Genomic DNA, 16,541 nt, shown 5'->3' with positions numbered 1-16,541 from the left:
GGAATTTATTTTCAATTATTTTTATCTTGGATTAAGACTGCTGTAGTACTCCTGTGGCAGTTTGATCCCTGTCATGTGACTGAATCCATATTCTGCCTCTCCAGTACTTCACAGCAAAATCCAAATCATTTTCATTTTTGTGGGGGGCTGACAGACATGCCAGTCCCTTGGCAAGGTGGAATGGGGGTGGCTCTGTGCTCCTGGAAGAGGCATGGCCTTGGGCTGAAGGGACAAGGCTGGCGAGAGCCAGCTCTCAGCAGGGCCTGGAGTGTACCACACTAGGCCCTGTCCCCAGCCCTCAAAGCCACCCAAAGGGCACCGCATGGTGCTCCAAAACCAATTTAAAGGGCCTGGGCTCCTGCTGCCACCACTCCTGTGGTAGCAGCATTGACGTTGGAGAGCTCTGGGCCCTTTTGAAGCATGGGGACCCAAGGCAACTGCCCCATTTGTCTTCCTTGCTCCTCTGTCCTCTGGTCAGCAGGCCTGTTCATAGTATTCTGCATCTTCCATTCTTTTTAACTGTGGCATGTAAATATGATCACAAGAATGGGAAGATGAACATCTTATTTGAAACAGTTAGGGGCGAATCATTCTGCTTGGTGAGAAGGTGCTCTTGGTCTGCTTTAGGAACAGAAAGAGGCAAAAATATCTTAGCAACAAAACCTCCTGCTATATCACCATTCCTAATTCTCTGTCCCACACTTTTGCTAGTTTGTTCCCCTCTACAAACAGATACCCTTATTTTTGCAGAGTAAGAAAATGGAAAGCATTCTGCTTCATGAGGGTTGTCTAGCCAGGAGTGTTGTCTTTTGTCTAACCTGTGGTGTGAACTTAAGCTGATTACAGCTATGCAAGTATAATCCCCTATGTGAGCCATTCTTACACTGGTGTAAAGAATGTGGTTTTGTTTATTTTTGTTTGTTTTTTGGTTTAGCTTATAGCTTGGAAGTGAATAAAGTTAAACTAAAAAAAAAAAAGCTACTGTTACACCGAGGTAAGAGCATCTACCCTGAGGCTATCCTACTGTGATTTTATTGGCATCTCTAGTAAATTTTCCCCAGGGACAAGCTCAAGGCCCCACTGTTGTAAACACTTGCATGTGCCCAGTGTCTTAAGTGGGATTATTTATGTTCATAGAAGTAAGTGCTTTCATGAGCATTTGTAGAATTGTGTCTTAAAAATGCTTTGAAATCTCTAGCATGATACCTCTCAATCCTGTTGTACAAAACTTTAAGGTGTGTGTGTCAAAGAGGGCAGTTCCTGTGAGGGGGCTGCAGTTAGGGTTTTGTTTTTGTTACTTAGCTTTTAAAAATTCAGCAACAGTTAATAAATCTGGACTTTTAGCTTTGTCTACATGGCAGCGCTTTAATGTGGCAGCCACAGCAGGAGCACTGGGAGAGAGTTCTCCCAGTGCTGTAGGTAATCTACCTCCAAGAGGCGAGTATCTAATTGCACTGGGAACCTGACTCCCAGTACTGTATCCTGTTAACACTGGTGCTTTACAGCAGTGTTTCTCAACCAGGGGCACGTGTATCTTTGGGGGTTGTATCTTTGTATCTCATCTAGATATTTGCCTAGTTTTTCAACAGGCGGCATAAAAAACACTAGTAAATCTAAAATTTCGTTGAGACTATATTCAAAAACAGCAAGAAGTCCTGTGGCACCTTATAGACTAAAAAACATTTTGGAGCATGCGTTTTTGTGGGCAAAGACCCACTTCGTCTTTGCCCACGAAAGTTTATGCTCCAAAATATCTGTTCGTCTATAAGGTGCCACAGGACTTCTTGCTGTTTTTGAAGATACAGACTAACTCGGCCACCTCTCTGATTCAGACTGTATGTTTCTGCTGCTGAAATGTAAGTACAATATTTCTATTTCAATTCATTTATTTGATAATAAGGTGGTAGAAAGTCAGCAAGTTTTCAGAAGTAGACTTCTGTGACATTTTGCATGTTTTTGAAAGTAAGCAGTTTTTAAGTGAGGTGTAACTTGGTGGTATGCAAAAACAAATCTGATTCCTGAAAAGGGCACGGTAACCTGGGGAGGTTGAATGGTGCTTGTTTCAAGAGCTCAGATTACTTAAGGACCATAGTTCGCAATCATGGTGGCGTGTGAACCCTTCCAGGTATGCATGAGAAGTCTTGGAGTAATTTAATTTTTTTTTTTTTTTTAGAAGGGTGTACTTTATTTTAAAAAAATAAATAAGTTGAGAAATACTGCTTTACAGCACTGTAACATGCTGCACTCAGGGAGTGGAGGTTTTTTTTGTTCATAACCCAGAGCCAGAAAGTTACAGCACAGTAAAGCTCCAATGTAGACTTAGCCTTTGACTCCCGCTGTCCTTGTTGGATTAACATCTATATCCTTTGGTTATTTCTCCAGTAAGTTGGGTTTGTTTGTTTTGTTTGTTTGTTTTTCTTTTTAAAACAACTTTGAAATAATTGAGTGAGAAGTAATTTGTGCTAGTTAACACCTTTGTAAAGGCTTGTGTGGACACTCCCTTGAAAAATGAAAATGTAAGGTATAGTAAAATTCATTTAGGCCGTGTTTACACTAGCCCAAATCTTTGAAATGGCCATGCAAATGGCCATTTCAAAGATTACTAATGAGGTGCTAAAATGCATATTCAGCACCTAATTAGCATGCCACCGTCTGCGGCTCTTCAAAATTGCCACTTTTCACTGCCACGTGGCTCGTCCAGATGGGGGTCCTTTTCAAAAGGTCCCTGCCAACTTTGAAATTCCCTTATTCCTATCAGCAGAGCAGATATCAGCAAATAAGAATAAGGGGATTTTGAAGTTCGCGGGGGCCTTTCTAAAAGGACCCCTGTGTGGACAAGCCATGCAGCAGCGAAAAGCAGCAATTTCGAAGAGCTGCGGCATGCTAAGGAGGCGCTGAATATGCATTTCAGCGCCTCATGAGTAATTTTCGAAATGGCCATTTTGAAGATTTGGGCTAGTACAGGCATAGCCGTAGTGTCAAAACATAGAACACTAGTGAGAGCATGCTAATTATTTATGTACATATGTAACTGAGTAATCGCTCTCTTTAATTTAAATGGCCCTGTCCTGGAATTCCAGGTTCTAAACTAGACTGCCACAGTAACCTTGTCGTAGGCATTTAATATATTTGATCTCTTGTATTTACTGTTCGTGTATTTATGCCTCAGGTAACAAGAATTTGGAAACAAAGATATAGTGTGCCAATAATAGAAGAGAGGTGCCACTAGGATAATCTGATATTTAGTTTTATTTTCTGTTTAGCTAGATAAAGGGTTGGTTCTGGATCTGTTCCCATTTCATGCTTGCTGAACTTAACAGGAGTTCAATGCTCTGAATGACCACCAGAATTGGGCGTTAAGAGCAAAAACAAAATATAAAAACTGTACATAAGTATTTCCTTGTTAGAAAAGCTGAAGTGTACTCTTCAATCCCAGGCATGCTAACATTTTGTTTTAGTATGGTGCCTAGCACAATGGAGCACTGATCCTTCTTAGGGTTTCTGAATTAGAAACTTGTTCCCTGTAGGTGCCCTGCTCCTTTCTGAAAATCCCAGCCCAAACCTATCCCAGTCAATCCTTCTAAGTTGTCCTTTCCCTGCTGTGCTTTTGGCATATGTGTTTGTACTCTATAGATATATTGGCTACGTCTACACTAGCATTCCTCTTTCGAAAGAGGCATGCAAATGAAGGGAAAAAATGCAAATAAAATATTTACATATCTGACACCTCATTTGCATATTATTTTGAAGGAGCTTTTTTCAAAAGCAGAAAAGCTTTTCTCTCATTTATTTCCTTCATTTGCATGCCTCTTTTTGAAAGAGGAATACTAGGGTAGATGTCGCCATTAACTGGTTTCACTGAGGCTGTGGCCACACTTGGCCAAAACTTCGAAATGGCTATGCTAATGGCCAAATTGAAGAATACTAATGAGGCACTGAAATGAATATTCAGTGCTTCATTAGCATGCTTCTGGCCGTGGTGCTTTGAAAGTGCCGCTTTTGAATACGTGCGGCTCGGCTACATGGGGATCCTTTTTAAACGCACCCCGCACATTTTGAAATCCCCTTATTCCAGTCAGCTGAGGGAACAGGGGGATTTCTAAATGTGCAGGGTCCTTTCGAAAACGACCCCTATGTAGCTGAGCCGCGTGCGTTCAAAAGTGGCACTCTCGAAGCGCTGTGCCTGGGAGAATGTTAATGAGGCACTGAATATTCATTTCTGCGCCTCATTAGTATTCTTCAATTTGGCCATTAGCTTGGCCATTTCGAAGTTTTGGCCAAGTGCAGCCACAGCCTGAGGCAGAAACTGCAAAGGCAGAACTCTAGGGTTTCTGGTCATTGGGGTTAGTGATACAGCTAATACCAAGGCTTAGAAAGCATCTAGGTGCAGAGAAATCTTGAATTTTCAATTAGATTAGTGCAATTATACATATAGCAGTAATGACTGTAGGCTTCTTATTAAACCTTAATTATTGGTTTACAAGAATCATGTCCTTTTTTTATTATTTTGACTAGTGACAGCTCTTAATAATGCATGATTAAAAAAGAGGGGGGGAAAAAAGTACTGAACCTTATACCTATCACAAAGGCACTCATATGCCAGTGTGTAACATCCAATGTCTTATGCCAAATGATACCGGGAATTAACAAAAAGTGGTATTTTTGTGGTGTGTTTTATGCAAATATGCTTTTCATGTGAAACTTTTAAAAATATTAATAATTTTTTTAATATTTCTGTTTTGTTTTTTCTCTTCTCCCCAACCACTGTTTGCCAATAGGCAGGATGAAGGACCGTCTGTGTGAATTGTGTGAATTAGCCAGGCTTTATAATCAACAGTTTCCTAACAATGAGGATGATGAGGATATACCTGATGAGACCCTCTTGTTTGAGGCTGATTATGCCCTCGCAACTCTTTACAAGGATATCCAGAGTATCAGAACAGACAACCTCCACCTGAAAGACGATATCAAACGGCTAGGTAAACAAAATAGCCGCTTTCTTACCTCCATGCGCCGTCTCAGTAGCATCAAACGAGATACTAACAGCATCGCCAAAGACATCAAGGCCCGTGGAGAAGGCATCCACAGGAAACTCCAGGCAATGAAGGACTTCAGTGAAGATGCAGAAGCGAAACATGGCACAATTTCTGTCGTAACCCGTGTATCAAAGAATCACTATGTTGACCTCATGCATGCCTTTCAGGAAGCCATGTTTGAGTATAACGAGACCGAGATGAACCAGCGGGAGAACTGCAAGATTCGGATCCAGAGACAGCTGGAGATCATGGGCAAGGATGTTTCTGGAAACCAAATTGAGGACATGATCGAGCAAGGCAAGTGGGATGTTTTCTCTGAGAATCTCCTGTCTGATGTCAGAGGGGCTCGCGCAGCCTTGAATGAAATAGAGACACGGCACAAAGAGTTGCTGAAGTTGGAGACTCGCATCCGGGAGGTTCATGAGCTCTTTCTGCAGGTGGCGCTGCTGGTAGAGCAACAGTCTGACACATTTGACATCATCCAACTAAATATGGAAAAAGTTGAGGACTATGTAGGTGAGGCTAAATGTCAGGTGAGGAAGGCTTTGGAATACAGGAGAAAGCATCCTTGTCGAACACTCCTCTGCTGTTGCATTTCATGCTGCAAAGACTGATTCTACTACTCATGCCTTACAGACCAGCTGAAATGTGCCCTAAGAAGGTACAGTTGAAATAGTGCTTTGAAGAAAGGCTACTCTTTGGAACAGGATTGCTTTTAGTGTTTGGTGGCCAGGGTAGTTTCCCCCTTGTTTTAGAGTGAGATGCCATAAGTACATTTATATGCTAATAAAAGCCAAATATTGCTGGCAAATAATTTTACTTTTTTTAAAGAAGACATGAAGCCTTCACTGGTTGGTTGTAATGAAGGCTAGAGTGTTTGAGAGCCTCAAAAATGATACATGCTCCCATCTGACACAACGTAATTTAAAAGAATGAGAGAGAGAGAGAGAGACTCATAGCTTCATCACTGAAGGATGAGTGTTAGTATAGCTTGTATTCTGTCTTCCAAAGTGAGCCTGCCCAGGGCGCAGCTCTGTTGCTGTAGTGATGTACATCTGTGGTGCTTTTAAGTGTTGCCTGCCTTTTGGTAGCTTGGAGCCCACATAATGCAGTCCTTGAGCAATTCATTTCTACATTTATTTGAAAAAAAACAAACAGCAAGTCTGTTAAATCATTAATAGAAAACAGAATTAATTTCTTAAACCTTTTTACATGAGGAGCTTGATGCTGATCGCTCGCCAGTTTTACACCAGTGGAACTCCACTGAAATAAATTAAGTGAATTTTGATCTATTTTGACATAGATAAGATCAGACTCAGTTCCAAGAAGAGGTCATTCCTCACCTCCATTCTTTTCATTGTTGTGAACACACTCGAATTTTGGCCAGGTTACAGGAAACACTGAAAACTAAGATCTCTTTTCAATTAACTGTTTTCTTTAATCACTGATGACTCTGTTTTAATGTTATACTTTAAGGTTTTAATGTAATTTGCTGGAGGACTCAAAATGGTCATGAAAAACTTTTCAAAGTTTTTAGCCCTGTAAATAAAATTCATGCAGCTATCACCTCTCTAATGTGACTTACAACAGTCATGAATGGACATTTGTTGGGAGGGCAGCTCAGCAGCTGTAAAATTTTAGAGATTCACATACATGCAAACTTGCAGTTGTGGTGACAGATTTACCTTGTAAATAGATGCTGACTTTTGTAAGAAAGAATATTGTAATATTGTATTTGAGTTTGTTAAATAACATGAAGGTATTAATAACAATGTTCACACTGATTAGTATATGAAGACTTAAGGGGCTGTTTTCTGCCTCTGGGAAAACTGCATATTGAAAAGAGGATAGATCCTTTATTGAACCTCCTGTTTGAGCCAAAGTGTTGGAATCAGAATTACGCTTCCTTTTATTGATGTTGAAAATTTTTGCTTCCTCTCCCTCCTTGTGTTAGTCCGATGGCGGAATGAAAGGGAATGCCAAAAATATGCACAATATTCCAAATACAGTATTTCTGAGTGGCTTTCTGCTACATTGTGATTTATTGGTACTTGGAATTGATACAAGGAATTTTTTTGATATAAGACTTTTTTTAAGATCTTCTATTTTATTTACTTTTCTTTCTTGTTCATACTATTATATTTTAACATTTCATATTTGTATTGTGGTGGTGATCTGCCCAAATCCACCTAACTACGCTTTTGCACCCTTAACAATCATGTATTTCTCTTGTCTTCTGCACAGTAAATGTATATTGTAACAAATTATTTTACTTACTTGCAAAACAATAAGAACTCACAAAAACAAATTGATACCCACTTCTAAACATTTCTTTGCTTAGAAAGAAAATGTTTCCTACTGGATAGACTTGCCAAATGGAGGATGAGGGAATTGGATGAAGGACAATGGGCAAGAATGTCCCAAGTTGAAAGTCACTTCATTTAGAACTAAATATATGAAGCAGCTGTGCATTTATTTGCATATGCTCATTATCTAAAATGAGCTTCAGACAAGAGGGTATTTGTGGTATATGGTGAAGCCTTGAAGCCATCAGTGTTATATTTGCGAGGGGAAATTCAAACTACTCGCATCTGAACTATAAGGGAGAAGAGAATAGGGTAACATATGCACTGGAACCAATTACTAACCTTTAAGTGCCATTGCCATGTTGAGTAGTACCTTACTTTCGTAAGTAGTCTCAATCAAGTCAGTGAGACTGTATCTGAAGAAAGCTGTTGAGCATGAGGCTATCAGAATCTTGACCTAAATTAGGCCACCAGAACATCGTTCTATTTCCTTTGTGTATTGTAGCGTTTCCCCCCCCACACTTTTATTATAGTTATGTACATGTTCTAATTATATATCTTTTTATACATGTCTATATCTATAAATGCAATAAAAGCATATCAATGTTACAGTAAAGATGTGGAGTAACACCTTGACTCAGCAGAGCCAAGTAGATCTTTGCACATTGATGTTCATGGAACTTAGCTTAAAAGTGGCATTACCAAGGTTTCTAACCCGCTTTCATCAACTCACACAAGTGCCTGAAACATTGTGAAAAATGTCCTGCTAATGTTTCGTACTCCATTGCAACAAGGGTACAAATTAAATCTGGCAGTTCTGAGAGCTCCTTAATATTGTATGTTTCAAACATCACATTCCTAATATCCATTCTAATCTTACATCCTTACTTGCAGATGAGAATAGGGTGTAAAATAAGCAAGAATAAGAAATAAATATTTTTCTTGTTTCAAAATTGATCTTGTACAATAATTAAGGCTTGCAACATGCACCCAGAGAGACTGTGATTAGCAATCACTGATTATATAGTTTTTCCATCTTATACTAAACCATTGTATAATATATCTTGTAAAATATTTTCTTAAGAAGTCCAAAGTTTGTGTCCAAGCTCCCTTGTCAAGTTGCTTTTTAAACTTAACTTCTGTAGCAACAAACACTATTAAAAACATATCTTTTGAGTACTGTAGTCTTCTTGAATGTGCATTGTTGAGTCTCTGTAGCTCTGGGAGACTGAGCTAGTATCTAGTCTGTTTTGTGCATAATCAGTAAAACACGACGAGTTTCTAATTGGGTCCAGATCTGGCCATGAACACTCTCAAGCACTGCAGAATGCAATTTGAGTTGCACAGGTGTAACTGATGGATAAATTTGACAATGCAAAACACTACTGCTAGTGGTGATGCTAGAACCAAAAACAATTTTAGTACAAAACCCATACAGAAAGCTTGTCCTTCAAATCTTGGCGGTGGGTTATGGCAGAGAAGGGAAAATCTTTTAATTTCCAGATGGTAGAAACTAGAACTGGAAGTTAAAAGAAAAATACACCAGCGTGGAATCCCACAAACTTCCATTTGTTGGACCACCTTTTAAATAGTGAGCTACTTTCAGGAATTAAAAACATTCTGTCTCTTGTAAGTAAGTACTGCTTAACGCTGTGCTTTTTGGCTTTACCCATCCGTGAACTTGCCTTGTCACCATTACAGAGTGCTTTGTAAAGGGTGGATTTCACAGTAGTTACAGAGAAGAAAACACAATGTCATGTTCCCACAGGATGGGTGGAGAAAGAAGACAAAAGGGGCTTCCTGGTCTTCAATGCATTTATAAAAGAAGCTGTGAAATGGAAGTAACCATGTAAAAAGAGCCATGATAGGTTGAACCTCTCTCATCCGGCACTATCTGTAATCAGCATGATTTTAGTTAGCTGGATGATCACTTATAGGTGTGGCCAAGTTTCTGGCAATCCCATAAAGTTTGTTTCCAGCCACCAGTCCTGGCTATCAGTGTTCTGTGCTGTTATTTACCCCTAAATGTCTTCTAAAAACCCAGAAAGCAGCGGATGTGTTGGTAATGCTGCTAGACAATATTGACCTCCTGTCGTCTGGCAAATTCATTTGGTACCAGTCAGGTCCCCAGGGTGCCGGATCAGAGAGGTTCAACCTATAGTAAATCTGTTCGTGCTTAGGGAAATGCAAGCAATTTGATTGCATATAATCTCCTTTTGCCGATGACATGGTACTACTGTACCTTCAAAAAAGACAGGACGGGAACCAGAAGCAACAACATTAAAGAGAGGTTGTGGGTTTTTTGGTTTTGTAGGGGTATGGGGATGCCTCTGTGAAGACTTAAATGTGAAAGAGGAAGTGATAAGAATGGCAGGAGCTTCATGAGGAAATTTGGTGAGAGTTGCAGAATCCTCCCAATATGAGGAAAGGGGAGAACTGAAACCCAGGTCCCCTGACATACTGCCACATTTCCTCCAAAAAGATGAGCTTGGCACTGGGGGAAGGAACTAAAAAACCTCTACTACTCATTCCATGCACTTAATTATGTGTATAATGTGTATAATTATGTGTATAACATTCACTGCTATATGTTAGAGCAGAAGTTAGCAACCCCTGGCGTGGGTGCCAAGAATGGCATGTGAGGCAGGAGCTCAGCCCTGCCCCTCATCCCCCAGGCAGGGAGGAGCTTGCTCAAAGCCATGCTGCCTGTGGATTAACAAAAGACCAGCTAAAGCTACCAGCCACCACCTAAATGGTAAAGCTCTGCCTCTTTATGTATTTATTAATGAAGCTGTTGTAAGTAGGACTATTAGTGACTTAAAAAATGTCGCAGGCACTCAGACCATACATAGAGGTCAAAAGATAAACTTTTGGCACTCCGCCTGGAAAAGGTTGCTGACCACTGTGTTAGAAGTTACATCATACCCCTTTGGGGTCCTGGGAGTGTGTGTTTGTTGCTCTATATTTTACCTCGAGTTATTGGGGTGAAATGGTCTTAAATTTTAATTTATTGAAGGGTTCAGGCCATCTCAGGACCTGCAGCAGTATAAGGGGAATTCTTCTGCATTTGTTTTGAGAGAATCTTCTAGAAACAAATGTACAGCTTCCAGTTCCCCCCATTTAAGAAATTAGAGTAATGACCCTTCTCTTCTCCAAAGCCATTGAGGAAGGGTTGGGCTAAACTGGATATCTTCATGGTCAGTCCTCTGTTTACTCTGTGTTATTTAATTAATGGGATGTGTGGCCAGAGCATCAGCTTGTTACATGAATTCTATGTATAGTTATATTTTAGAAATTTAAATCAACCGGCTTCTCTATTCTCAAGCCTTGTCAGAAAGCCAGTAGCAACTGGAAGATTGCAAGACTTCATGCTGCATATCTCTTCAAGAATGAGGATATGACCGTGACAGGAAATGAACTGTCATTTTATAGTCATGTAAGCTATCTCTAAAGCAGATAAAACACAATGGCTACGTCTGTACTAGCCCAAACTTCGAAATGGCCATGCAAATAGGAATAAGGGGATTTCAAAGTTGGTGGGGTCCTTTCGAAAAGGACCCCCGTCTGGACAAGCTGCAGCAATTTTGAAGCACTGCGGCCACCCGCATGCTAATGCGGCAGTGAATATGTATTTCAGAACTTCACCGCTAATCTTCGAAGTGGCCATGCAAATGGCCATTTTGAAGTTTTGGGCTAGTATAGACATAGCCATTGTGTTTTATCTGCTTTAGAGATAGTCATGTAAGCTATTTATAAAATGACAGTTCATTTCCTGTCATGGTCATTTCCTCATTCTTCAAGAGATATGCAGCATGAAGTCTTGCAGTCTTCCAGTTGTCACTGGCTTTCTGACAAGGCGTGAGAATAGAGAAGCTGCTTGATTTAAATTTCTAAAATTTGCATGGCTATTTCGAAGTTTTGGGCTAGTGTAGACATGGCCAATGTGATTTTTTCATGAAAACATAATAAATTTTTTCTTCAGAAATTCAATAAACAAGTAGCCATTATGCTCAATGCTCCCATTTCCAAAATGTGCTGACAAAATGCAGATACTTTAGTACTGTAGGTGCATCCTGTGCGCAAAAAGGATAGTATTGCAACCACGCTGAGAAGTGCACAATCATGAGAGAGTAGCAAAGGGACAGTTTTACACATACAATTTGCCAGTTTTATTTTTGATCCTAGATGTATTGGGCCTATGCTGTGGAAGAGCAGGAATAGTTCAGTGGTCAAGAGGGTACCCAAAGTAAGGGGGGGCCATGCAAAGCCATTCAAGGAGGTTCCCCAGTTATAGGCCCCACATTTACCACTATGTTCCTGTTTTACCACCAGCAGCAATAGTGGTGCCTACTAAAGATGCCGCAGAGTTATGCCAGTAGTAAGAACACTGAACAACACACATTAGCCGTGTCTACACGTGCACGCTACTTCGAAGTAGCGGCACTAACTTCGAAATAGCACCCCTCACAGCTACACGTGAAGGGCGCTATTTTGATGTTAACATCAACGTTAGGTGGCGAGACGTCGAAGCCGCAAACCTCATGAGGGGATAGGAATAGCGCCCTACTTCGACGTTGAACGTCGAAGTAGGGACCGTGTAGTCGTTGCGCATCCCCCAACATCGAAATTGCGGGGTCCTCCATGGCGGCCATCAGCTGAGGGTTTGAGAGACACTCTCTACAGCCCCTCAGCTCAATGGTGGCTGCGTGGAGCAGCCCCTTAAAGGTCCCCGCCCCCTCCCTTTCTGTGCAGGAAGCTGAGAGAGTGTGCAGGCAGCAGCAATAACACGCAGCCAGCCTGCTCGCTCTTCAGCAGCCCCAAGAACCCCCCAGCGCACCGATGGCTGCTCGGCAGCCCCCCCAGGGGACCCCCCCAAGGGCAGCCAGGCCGGCAGCCAGGCCGGCAAGCGGCAGCGGGGACCCTCCTGGTCGGAGGCCGAGCTTCGGGACCTGCTGGGGCTCTGGAGCGAGGAGGAGGTGCTCCAGGTAATGGGGAGCAAGAGGCGGAACATGGATGCGTTCGCTCAGCTGGCTGAGGGCCTGGCCGCCCAGGGTCACCCTGTCCGCACTCCGGACCATGTCCGGAGTAAAGTCAAGGAGCTGCGGCAGGGTTACACCCGGGCCCGGGATGTGGTCGGCCGATCTGGGGCCGCCCCCGTCACTTGCCTCTTTTACAGGGAGCTCAGGGACATCCTGGGCCCCCGGCACACCTCCTCCCCTCCGGCCACTCTTGACACCTCGGCTGAGGAGCCCCAGCAGGCCCCGGAGCCGGAGTCTGCCCCGGAGGTAAGCCCCGCACCCCGGGGCCCCCCCCCTGGAGCCCACCCCCGGGGCATCGCAGGAGGAGGGGGACTCCTCCTCCGCTGAGACGGGGCTGCGCATCCTCCTTCCATCCCGGAGCAGCAGCCGGGCGTCCTCCCCCTGGGTGTCCCCGGACCGTGGGAGTGGACCTACAGGTATGTACCCCCCCGGTGTACACCCTCGAGGTTGAGGGGTGGGGGTAATAGATATGTGGCCAGGGCCCTCCACATGCCCAGATGGCCATGGCCCCAAGGACAGCAGTGCCATGTCCCTCACAGCACTGCATCAGCCCCTGCCCCCGCCCCCCAGGACGACAGTGCCATGCCCCATCCCCGGGGCAGGGGGGAGCGGAACCTCTAGGGTCCCCCGGGAGGAAGGGGTGGGACACCCCACAGCAGCAGCAGCATTGATGGAGTGGGGGGAGTGCAAATGCGAGACTCAGGCTAGATATGAGCAACAAGCTGAATAGGATGATCCTGGGGCTACAACGCAGGTGACACCTCTGCCCTGAACAAAAAGGAGGGAGGAGCCGAGCTGCCTTTGAATGGGGGGGGGGGCCGCAGGTAGAGGCTAGGGGAAGGGAGAGCTGGAAGGCAGCCAGCCTGAGGAGGGGGAAAGCTACACCCCAGAGGGGCACCCCTTGGGGTCTTCTCCCCAGGACGGGTTGGAAGGAGTGTCTCTGACTGCTGTACTGTCACCCCTGGGAGAAACTGGGCATCTGTGGCCTAAGAAACCTCTCCTGTCAGACCCTGCTGAGTGTAGTGAGAGTCACTCCCGCCAGGGGACGGGGTGCAGTGCAGGGGGACCCGTGAACCCCATCACAGCAGCATCTCCCGGGGATGGGGATGGGGAACCTGCAGCACGGGGGTGGGGGAACAAGGGCCATGGCTCGGGGCCCACACTAACACCTGTCTCCACTCTTCTTCCCCCCCTCCTGTGTTCTGCAGCTGCACCATCGGAAGGACTGGAGAGCGCCGGCGAGGCGTCAGTGGTCACGGAATCCCCTCCGGGGCCATTGCTCCAGGCCAGCCCCTCGGCGGAGGACCGACCGGCCCCACGGCTGGCAAGACGGCGGACCCAGCAACACCACACGCCAGCGACGGACCCCCAGCTGCTGGCCATCCATCGTCGGCAGCTGGAGGTTGTGGAGCAGCGTCTGTGGGTGGAGCAATGCCGCCTCCACCTCCAGGAGCGGGCGCTGGCCTGGTGCCAAGAGGCATGGGGGGCCTACATGGATACGTTCAACCGCCTCGTGAACTACTTGGCCCCCCATGCCGTGCTGGCCGCTGCTGTGCCCGTCCTGAGTGCTCCACCCGCCGCGCCACCCGCTGCTCCGCTCGTCGCCGTCCTGTCCGCCGTCGCCCCGCCACCGAGGGCCGGACCGCCGAGGGACACCTGGGGCCAGCTGAGACTCGCCGGATGTATCTTCTGGTCCGCCTGGCCCCCAGCCAGCCCCAGACAGGGCTGCGGCCAAGGCGGCCTCCCAGCCGCAAACCCCCAGTGCCGGACTATAGGGGCGTGGGGCCCAGGATGTGCCCCCCCCCTTGTGTATAGTTTTGGGACTTATTTATTTGTGCCCCCCGTTTGCCCCGTCCCCCCCATGTAAATAGTTCTCCTGTTCCTTGTAATCCCTGGTTTTCTGTTTTTTGTACATATAATATATGCAAACTTCTTTATTATTCACTTATATAATAGTTTACTTAGAAGGTCTTGTATATAGTTTGTTGTTACTAGTTAAAAAAACAGTTCAAAGAAAACCAGTTTCATTTTACCAACAAGTGCGTGCTTTTATTTGTCCAGGAAAAGGGTGGGGGGTGCTGTTGGGTGCTCCGTGGTGTGGGCGTAGGGGCAGGGAGTGTTGTGGAGGAAGTGGGGGGCAGTGGGGGGCCTGGCAGAGTTCACCCCGCGGCCTCATCGAAGTGGGCCCGCAGGGCCTCCCGGACCCGGGTCCCTTCGGGGTCCACCTGGCGACTGGGGGCAGTGGGTGGCTGCACGTCGGCCCTGCCGGCCTCCACAGCCCAGCCCTGAAAAAAGGCCTCCCCCTTGCTCTCCACCAGATTGTGTAGGGCACAGCAGGCACCCACGATCTGGGGGATGTTGTTGGGGCCCGCATCCAAGCGGGTCAGGAGACATCTCCAGCGCCCTTTGAGGCGACCAACTGAGCGCTCCACCACCTGGAGCACGTGGTTCAGGCACTGGTTGAAGCGCTCCTGGCTAGCGGAGAGATGGCCCGTGTACGGGTGCATGAGCCAGGGCCGGAGGGGATATGCCGCATCTGCGATGACGCAGAGGGGCATGGTGGTGTCCCCCACAGGGATCTCCTGCTGGGGGATGTAGGTCCCCGCCTCCAGCCAGCGGCACGGGCCTGAGTTCCGAAAAACCCGGGCGTCATGGGTGCTGCCAGGCCAGCCCACATAAACGTCTTGGAAATGGCCCCGGCTGTCCACCAAGGCCTGGAGGACCACTGAGTGGTAGCCCTTGCGATTTATGTAGTGTCATCCACTGTGTTGCGGGGCGCAGATGGGGATGTGAGTCCCATCCAGAGCCCCGAAGCAATTGGGGAAGCCCAGCGTGGCAAAGCCCATGATGGTGGCATCTGGGTCCCCCAGCCTCACGAGCCTGTGGAGGAGCAGGGCATTGATGGCACGCACAACCTGCAGGGAAAGCACATGGGAGAGCACCAATGAGGGGTGAGCAGGGTGTGCGTGGCCCTGCCCTGCCCAGGCCCCCCTGTTCTGCCCGGGCCCCCTTGCCCTCCCCTCCCCTGCCCTGCCCTGCCAGGGCCCCCCTGCCCTTCCCCCCCCCGTGGGTCCTCTTACCTCCGTGAGGACAGCCCCGACGGTGGCCTTGCCGACACTGAACTGCTGTCCCACGGATCGGTAGCTGTCTGGAGTGGCCAGCTTCCAGACAGCGATGCCGACCCGGTTCTCCACTGGGAGGGCATGCCGCATGGCGGTGTCCTGGTGCCTGAGTGCGGGGGTGAGCCACTGGCACAGCTCCATAAATGTCTGCCGGCTCATCCTGAAGTTCCTGAGCCAGCGGTCGTCGTCCCACTCCTCAAGCACCAGCCGCTCCCACCAGTCGGTGCTGGTGGGGTAGCTCCACAGCCGCCGGCGTGTGAGGCGGGGAGGGGGGGCGGGGTGCTGCACGGTTGGGGGTTGAGTCCAGCTCCCCTGCAGGCCGCTCATCCTCTGGTGTGGCAAGGAGGTGCTCAGCTGCCTCCCGCATGGCATGGATCAGGGTGAGCCCTGCTCCTGCAGGGAGGTCTGGGTGGACCTCTGGCTGCTGCTGCTGCTGGGGGTCCATGCCTGCGTCGCCCGGGGTCTGTGTGCCTATGGCTCCTCAGACCGTGTGCTGTGCAGGCTGCGTGTGTCTGGGAGGGGCCCTTTAAGGGAGCGGCTAGCTGTTGCCCCGGAAGCGCTAGTCCGCCCTGTGACCCTGTCTGCGGCTGTGCCTGGCATCCCTATTTCAATGTGTGCTATTTTGGCGTGTAGACGTTCCCTCGCAGCGCCTATTTCGATTTGCTGCCGCACAACGTTGAAGTTGAACATCGACGTTGCCAGCAGTGGAGGACGTGTAGATGTTATTCATCGAAATAGCCTATTTCGATGTCGCTACATCGAAATAGGCTACTTCAAAGTAGGCTTCACGTGTAGACGTAGCTATTAGGGCCCAGCAGAAAGCACATATGGAGAACACTCAAAAGTTGTGTGGTTTTGATTGTGGAAAACAGTCTCACTGTGGAAATGATTGTTGGTTCAAGGATAGACCCTACATACCTTCAAGAAATTGGAGCCCACACAGAAGATGCAGTTCAGAATAAAATAGTCTTAATAAGGCTCAGATTCACCAGTTTGTGCATGACAACATGGAGTCTGCAGGGAATACTGAAGCATCTC

General features: G+C 46.7%; 1 protein-coding gene across 2 annotated transcripts in view; it reads left to right on the top strand.

Annotated features, from left to right (window-relative positions):
- Positions 1-8,486, top strand: part of STX11 (syntaxin 11) — a 54,783-nt gene extending 46,297 nt beyond the window's left edge. For both annotated transcript variants that reach the window (XM_074990440.1, XM_074990441.1), the window contains one exon: positions 4,779-8,486. In XM_074990440.1, coding sequence (XP_074846541.1) covers positions 4,784-5,650 — 867 coding nt within the window. In that variant the 5' untranslated portion in view covers positions 4,779-4,783 and the 3' untranslated portion in view covers positions 5,651-8,486. The remainder of the gene's footprint in view (positions 1-4,778) is intronic.
- Positions 8,487-16,541: the final 8,055 nt, after the last annotated feature.

This window comes from Carettochelys insculpta, chromosome 3 (genome assembly GCF_033958435.1).
Source record: "Carettochelys insculpta isolate YL-2023 chromosome 3, ASM3395843v1, whole genome shotgun sequence".
Classification (NCBI taxonomy): Eukaryota; Metazoa; Chordata; order Testudines; family Carettochelyidae; genus Carettochelys; species Carettochelys insculpta.
Note: the sequence above shows the minus strand (reverse complement) of the source record. Positions and strands in the feature narration are given on the sequence as shown.